Here is an 8,269-nt window from a genome sequence, read left to right as displayed (position 1 = left end):
CTGGAGATGTGCAGCAGGGCTGCCTGGCTTCTGCTAATCTTTAAACCCTTCAATGCTAAATCCATCCTAAGGGAATTCAAGTCATACCCTTTGACACCTTCCATTCCATCAAATCCAATGAAAAAGAAAACTCCACAGGAAACAATGAACCTACATTAACATTTTTCCTTTCTATCCCTTGAATGTAAGTTCTCTTAAACTTTTTTTTTTTTGGTACCGCAGATCGAACTCAGGTCCTTGTGCTTGTGAGGCAGGCGCTGGAACCACTGAGCTAAATCCCCGGCTCTTAAACTTTTCAGTATATTAATATCCTATCAAGAACACCTGTAGTTCCAGCTCCTCAGGAAGCTGAGGCAGGAAGATTGCTTGAGCCTGGGGACTCAAGCCCAACCTGGGCAACACAGCAAGACCTCACTTCTTTAAAAAAATTTTTTTTTTGTAATGGGTATTTCTTTGGGGAAACAAAAAACATGGAAGGAACAACTTTTATGTTGAAATTGTATCAGAATTCAGAGCAGCAAAGTTCCAAGTATATTTTCTTGAAGTTACCAGTTTGATCACAGTCCAGAGAATGACTATTAGCATCCTGCAGGTGAACAAGTCACTGTGTTAATTGCAACAAAGTAGTTAGTGGTATTTACATTCAAAATCATGCATGTTTCAGTTTATGCTTTCCCTTAGCTCACTCAGTTTTCAAACATAAAGTTCAGCTCCTATCAATAACTTGGTATATTCTGTTGAAGTTTTCACTTTCCTTCCTAATTCTAAAAGCACTTCCATATGTTTTAAAACAGCATTTCAGTAGATGGAAAAAAGAAGGTGGCAATCAGGACTAATTCCTTCTTTCGAGGCTAAACTAATGCTAAACCAGACTACAATCCAAAACATCTTCACCAAAATTAACTAGAGAAAGTTGGCAGTTCTCTGAAACTTGTATAAAATTTATTTATTACTGTAAATACTAAAATCACATTGAAAACACCTAAAAGTCCCAAATCACCTACTGGGGAAAATTGCTATGGGCATCCAGTCCCTTTGATTGAACCTAGGTAACAAAAGAGGCAAAAGACATGGTTTGTGATGAAATTTAAAATTCAAATTCTAAATGTCAAGCTTTAATGAAGTATGTATTACTTCCAAGTACCAAGCATGATATCAAAACTCAAATTCATGGGTTTACTCTTAATAAGCATCAAAAGCAAATTCTGTTCACTGATTCCTATGTTTTGATTTACACAATGCATTCAGAGACAAGTCATAATTAGGGAAAAAGTGCCCATTGAATGCATTATGCATAAAAATTCAATTAACATTTTAAAACTACACTTAAAAAATATTTGGAAAGTCTGTTTTTAAAATTATTTGCAACAATATTATTCTGCAGATAAAAATACTCTTCTTGTATATGACATGTAGATTTCTACATGAAAGAAAGGGTTTAGCACCAAACAGAAAAGGGCTGACCCTTGATAAAGACATTTTAGATTGCCAAATCTATGTGAGTACCATTATAAGGAGACTGAAAACAGAAGGATACAAAGGTAAGTTAAAGAAAGGATAAACCTGCCCCTGACTAGTAACAGAGTTGAGTGAGAAGCAGGAGATGAAGGCAGAAATAAGACACAAAAGAAAGACAAAGAAGGCCTCACCTCTAACCAGATGTGAATGGGGAATCAAGCAAAGTTGAGAGCAGATATACTGTTACAGTAGGATGCTTGAAACTAGAATTTGGTGGTTATAGAAACCCAATTAAATCATCTTAAAGTGGAATTAGACAAAGCATCTAAAATTTAACAGTGAGCCAGTATTATAGTGTCCAGATAACTCAGAATGATACATTATTTTAAAATCTTTTCCAAATAACATCAAGTCACCAGAAGATCTTTGCTTCAGATCATGTTCTTTGAAGCTCAAAAAGTCTCTGACTGGGAGAAACAGTACAGTGCTCCAAAAAGAAACCCTGCTGAGATGTGTCAATACCCAAACACTCCACTAGATTCTGGACAGGCCTGAATCTTGGACTCTTCAAAATGAGTGGACCAGGTTTCTTCCAAGTAAACCATTCTATCATTTTGTTGACAACAAATTAAATTGAGATTGATTGAACAACTTCAGTTTTGTTGGGGAAGACAAGGAAAAGTGAAGTGAGATAAAGAAATGTCACAGAAACTTCATGCAAGGGTAGAGCACTAAAGTTCTTTGTGTCCTAGTTAATGCTGTGTGCAGAAGTATCCTGTAAATAAAATTTGCCTAACAGAAAAGTTCCCATATCCTCAACAGATGAGAACCGTTGCATTATTTGGGATCCTTTTAGTATAAATCACTTTCTTCTCAAAGACTAGATCATGGGTGGCGAACCTATGGCACGCGTGTCACAGAGGGCTGTATCACTGAAAGCTCTAAAAGGTTCGCCATCACTGGACTAGATTATTTTGTACCCAAATCCTACACTGAAAGACAACCATGGTGTTAAATGTTACTATCAGTTAAGTTAGGAATGTTTGAAGAAAATAAATTAACTTGAAACAAACAGGATTTTTTGGTCAAATTTCAGACATGTATTATTAAAGATTAATTATTGGACCCACCAGGTTAAAAATGAAGGGAGGCCCTAAGAAGTCTAGAGAGCTTATACACACACAGTGAGTGTCTTTTTTTTTTAACCTAGTTTTATTAAATATTGCTTCTTTGGGATGTGTTTATAACAACTCCCAGAACATTTTCATGTAAGGATTCAAAGCGGTCATATTAAAATACAGCTTCAATATAAAGTTTATCACAGTTTTACAGTATTCAAAAATGACAGACCTGCCTTAAAAAACAAAACAAAAATAAAAAAGGACTATTACACCCAAAACATAAGAAAACAATTAAATAAACAAGTTTGGCATTTTCATAACTTTATAGTATAAAACAGAATATTAACTCTATTACTGGCAAGTGGACACTGATATATTACCTAGTTTGAAACGTGTCCCATTTAAACACACTATACAAGTTCATTATACAAAAGATTGATGATCTTTTTGAAGAAAGAAGTGCACCCTGAAATTTTTTGCCAGTTTAGAATAGTTAGCTCTTAAAATAAAAAAAAGTCCTTTTTCTTTTTTAAACTGAAGGCTGAATTCAGACTTTTTTTTGGTTGTTTTGTCTCATTTGTCAGCCTTCCTGGTTTAAAAACAATAGTATCTATGGACGCCCACCAGGGGGCAGTGTAAGATTAGCCATTAAATCACGAACAGCTGCAAATATTGTGCATTCACCTGCAACAGAGAAAAATGGTCATTAGCTATTCGCAATACAGAAAAGATGATGTTAACACACTGGCGGGGGAGGGGAATTAAACCTAAAATTAGTAAGAACTTTAAAGATCAAAATAAAAGACTGAATTTTAACTGTTCAGAGTATAGAGGGGGTTGAGCTGTATGAATTATCAGATTATATTTGGCTTGGGTTTTGGTTTTTTTTTTTTCCCTCCTCAGTAGAACATTCTGAGTGAGTCCCAGTTAGATTTGAATTTAAGAAGATATGCCAGGGGTTGTACAGAAACAATGTTTTATTAGACAAGCCTGTAAAGTTAAGCTTTATACTAAAAGGTTAAGGCTACTGACTCCTTGTGCATTTTGGATCTAATGAAAAAATCTAGTTTATATATTACAACTTTGGTGATGTCCTAATGTTGCGTTGATGGCCAGATAAAAATGTCTATGACAGCACTGTCCGAGAGAACTTTCCGTGATAACAGACACGTACATATGCACTGTGGCTAGTGAGCACTTGTAATGTAGGTCACGTGACTGTGAGACTGAATCTAGATTTTAATTTAACTTAATTAGCCACATCTGGCTAGTGGCAATTATCTTGGACAGTGCAGGTCTATGACATCTACTGGAGATTTCTACCACATTCCAAGGAAATAGCCAACTTCTAGAATTCATAAAGTGATTTTTCTTCAAAGCTCTTCACCCTGGAAGAAGTGATGGGTGCGTGGAGGAGGGAGGGAGCCCCAAGTATGGTAGACCAACAATCCAAAAATAAGATCTTCTGTTGGGGGGGAAAGGGTCTCTATTTCCCTTTTGCCTCTCACTTCTTATAAATATTACAAATACTTAAATATTATTCACCCAAAGCTGGGTCCCTTTTACCAGATCACAGTTTGACACTATGTGGTTGAAGGTGGGAGAACTGAAGACTCATGTGAATCTGGCAGGGCAGGATGTGCAGTGACCCTGTGTTAGGTTGCTGCCAACCTTCTCTCCAACCACTGGAAAATCAAGGTCCAGAAAGAAAAGGAAATCTAAACGCCTGTCCAACCAAAGGGGGAGAAAAAGAAAAACACTTCTAAAATAGCTGACCAATTTCTTAAACAAAAGAAAGTGATATATGCATTTAAAAAAATACTTCCATTGATAAGGGAGGAAAACTTGATCCCAATAGGATCAAAACATTTTCCTTTAATTTTAAATTCCACGAGACATAATACATAAAACATGTAAGATAGTCAACTGCCTCTGAAGGAATGATTATCAAAAGTTCTACTGGACTGCTACTTTGAGAATTCTGATAGCTTTAAACTTTGATTCTTGAGGACCTACTTTTAGCTGAAAGAAGAGAGAAGTCAAAGGATGAAAGCAGAAAATTGTAAGAAGAAGTACCACAACAAAAGAAGCATACTGTTCTCTACTGCCCAGTGTATTCCTTATAAACTAAAGTGAGAAATCACTTACGTACAATATGGGGAAACAAATAGTTTAAATAAACAATTCTCATGAGTCCTAAATCTTTGACACTGTGGTACCTAAAAATGTTTCAGAGAACAACTTTCCCTCGTTTACCATAATTCTGTTATTGAACTATTCTAAACAAAGAGAGGACTTCCTTAATGTTAGAAATAAGTAAAATTGTAATTTAAATTTAATTTCTTAATATTAGAAATGAGCAAAATAGAAGAAAAGTTCTCCTGGGTGAGCTTTATTTTGTAACCCCAGAATTAGCACTGCCAGGAGCTGCGTGTTAAGTGTAGGCTACTCCAGTATCAAAGGGACTTCGTTTATCTTTCTGGAAGCACTCTGGTTTCCTGGGAAATGTTCAGTTTGAGAGCTTCATTCATTGTGCACTTGGTGAAGTTTCACTTGCACCCGCCTGACACTTATATAAGAAGCCCAAAAAGCAGTGATGCCATTTGTATCAGCTTTTATTCTTCACAAAACATTTAGAAGATACAGAACTTTTAATGATAGTATTCTATTCATGATTGAACCATGAAATATGAGAAACCAACATGCATTCCAACTTTGTGATGTACAGAGTGGCAGGTATTGATGGTAGGGCAGGAATTCACAGCCATGGAAAATTCTATCATCCTAACCTCGGGCTTTGTGGCAATCAATGTGTGCTATAAATACAAGCTTCTGGCATTAGCAACTGGGTCAGTCCCAATAGTAAATCACTAAGGAAAATAAAGTCCAGGCAGCAGAGAAATGGACAAAAATGAAAAACCAGTGAGAAAGGAAGAAAGCGACAGGCAGACAGTAAGAGGGCCACGGCAACCAGAGCTCTAGTATTAGGATTGGGGTTGGGGGTGGGTAAAGGGTAAAGAGAATAGAAGGAGGTATCTCTCAAAAGAACTTCTAGAACATATATGCAATAGAAAACATTGTCTACTGGTCATGTACCTTGTCGTGGTGGATTCATCTCTGCAAACCTCTTCAGAATGCTGCTGACCATCATGGGAGCAGCAACAGAAGAGTTCTGCTGTCTGGGAATGTCTGCCTGCTGGGTTGTACCTGAAGCCATGTCATAAATGATTGGAACTATAATACTAACAGGTTCTTGGGGAGGGACCGATGTTTTCTGAGTTAGTTGAAGCTGTAGACACACAAAGAGAATAGAAACATTAAGAAAATAAAATATCTGTCTAAATTTGTCATAGGGCAGTATCATTTACTATACTTTCCGATTGATTCAGCAAGCAAAAGAAAATTAAATATGACAAGAAAAGTGACAACTGAGTATTACAGTTCAAATGCAACTGTGCCACAGTTTCTTAGTTCAATAAATTTCTATTATTACTAAAGGACCCAAGATTCCATGAAGTCTAAACTGACATTTAAGGAATCTGAGTCTATCTTTGGCAGCAATGAAAAATTTATGCAGTTATCCATAAGCTGCTCTATTACTCTCACGTGGCTTTCTCCTCAGAAGTTCTACCCATACACAGGTGCCGGATGGTACTTACAAAAAATAGCATTTTGGATTTCAGCACCACAGCAGGCGTCCCAGGAGGTGCAATTGGCGGTGCGCTGGGAGGGATCGTCAGGCAAAACTGAACATTCCATTTTAGCTGTGTTGCCTGGTCAGGGAACTGTTTTGGTGAAACAAAGGAAAAACCATCATAAAGTATATATACATCTATACATACACATATATCATGCATAGATACATATATATATATATATGAACATGTAAAGTCATATTCTAGTATTGGAGTCTGAAAGGTCAGAATTTCATCTTACACCTAATTATTAACAGAACATAATGATGATAATCTTTTTTTTCTCAAAGAAATATATACATAAAGTAACTGATAGTCAACCCTAAATTTATGTAGCATGTCCCCTCCCTCCCCTCCACTTCACTCACTTGCCAAGGCCTGTGGATTTGGCTTCTGCAGTGTCTCTGACGCCTGTCCCCTCACTTATTTTCACAGAGGTCACCAAGCTCGGGGCTTCATCACTTCTCCCAGGGTCCCGTAGCAGTCCCTTCCAGCAGCTGCCTCTCCTACTCCTCTCTTACACTACTGCTAGTTCCATCAAGCTCACAAATGTCCAGGGACATTCTGGGACACATACTGCCCCTCTGCTCCACTCCCCAACACTGAAGACCAACACCTGGCAGTCAAGGCCCCTTCTTACCTGGTTAATCTAGACTTTCCAGTCCTTTTTCCAACTCTTTCCCTAAACTACTCAAACTGTGTTAATGAGTTTCAATTATATCCACTGGTGCTTTAGACACATAAATATTTACTTCTTTAAAATCTCAAAGATTTCTGACACAATGTTTGCTACAGCCTATACTAGATCAGAAGCCAAATGTTCAGACCACTAGCAAAAGAACATTGCTTCCCCAATAGTAAAACTCCAACTAAAAGGAGTGTTGTACTGGGGTTACTCAAAGCAACACTAGAAACATTAAAATGAAAGGACTAGACTGAAAAATTAAATCAGTTGTCACCTGGATTCCATTTGTATGATTGTTAAGAAAATAGTTAAATCGTCAGGTGCGGTGGCACATGCCTATAATCACAGCACCCAGGCTGAGGTAAGAGGATCACCATTGAATTTGAACCCAGTCAGGGCTACAAAGTGAGTTCAAGATTAGCCTTAACTATACAGCGAGACCCTGTCTCAAAAAAAGAAAATCATTAAGCCTACCAAAAATACAAATGTAAAATTAGGAAAAAATATTTACAACAGGGCCAGGGGTGTTCTACCAGCTCAGTGGTAGAACACTTGCTTGGTAAGCACAAGGCCCTGGGTTCCATCCCCAGCACAGCTAGCTTAAGTAATTAATTTATTTATTTATTTTTAAATTACAAGTAATATCTCAAGGGCCTAACTTCTGTAATATGCACAGAGTGTCTACAAATCAGTAAAAGAAAGTTCCAAAATCTAAAGAGTGATACAGCTGTTGACAAGGATATAGAAGAGCAAGTATTCTCATAAATTACTAGTGGGAATATAAACTGGCATGATCTCCATGGAGAAAAATTTGGCAATATGTCAAAATTATAAGCATACATATCCTTTGACTTAACTATTAATTCTAAAAACAGATCCTACAGATACATAGGCACATCTGCCAAAAGGCTCTTTATTGTGGCCCTCTTTGTAACAGCAAAAGATCAGAAACCCCCAAAATGACCATCAAGAGAAGACTGGTTAGCCATTTTAATACATTTATATAAAGAAACAAAGGCTTTTGCTGGGGATTTAGCTCAGCGGCACCACGCCTGCCTTGCAAGAGCAAGGTCCTGAGTTCAATCCCCGGTACCAAAAAAAAAAAAAAGAAAAGAAATTAAGGCTTTGTTCAAAAACACAAGGACCTTCTTTGTGTACTGATATGGAAAGATTTCCCAAGATTCATTCAGTGAACTAAGCAACATTCTCCTCCATTTCAAATACTGAGTCAACCTCAACAGCCTTCCACCACAAACACTAACAAATATTTGGAGGTGGGGAGACATCTCTTTAATTGCTGTTACAGGTTG

At 37.2% G+C, this 8,269-nt stretch overlaps 1 protein-coding gene across 4 annotated transcripts in view; it reads right to left on the bottom strand.

Moving 5' to 3' along the window:
* Window positions 1–2,651: 2,651 nt before the first annotated feature.
* The window catches only part of Med14 (mediator complex subunit 14), a 70,648-nt gene continuing 65,030 nt past the window's right edge, over window positions 2,652–8,269 (bottom strand). For all 4 annotated transcript variants that reach the window (XM_004850016.4, XM_021262565.2, XM_021262564.2 and 1 more), the window contains 3 exons: window positions 6,239–6,364; window positions 5,676–5,868; window positions 2,652–3,263 (listed from right to left, as the gene is read on the bottom strand). In XM_004850016.4, the coding sequence (XP_004850073.1) occupies window positions 3,190–3,263; window positions 5,676–5,868; window positions 6,239–6,364 (393 nt within the window). In that variant the 3' untranslated portion in view covers window positions 2,652–3,189. The remainder of the gene's footprint in view (window positions 3,264–5,675; window positions 5,869–6,238; window positions 6,365–8,269) is intronic.

The sequence above is a fragment of the Heterocephalus glaber genome, unplaced genomic scaffold (assembly GCF_053883595.1).
Source record: "Heterocephalus glaber isolate CG9 unplaced genomic scaffold, H.glaber_assembly_v1.0 deba00001547, whole genome shotgun sequence".
In the NCBI taxonomy this organism is placed as follows: Eukaryota; Metazoa; Chordata; class Mammalia; order Rodentia; family Bathyergidae; genus Heterocephalus; species Heterocephalus glaber.
This window is presented reverse-complemented; position numbering and strand designations above follow the sequence as displayed.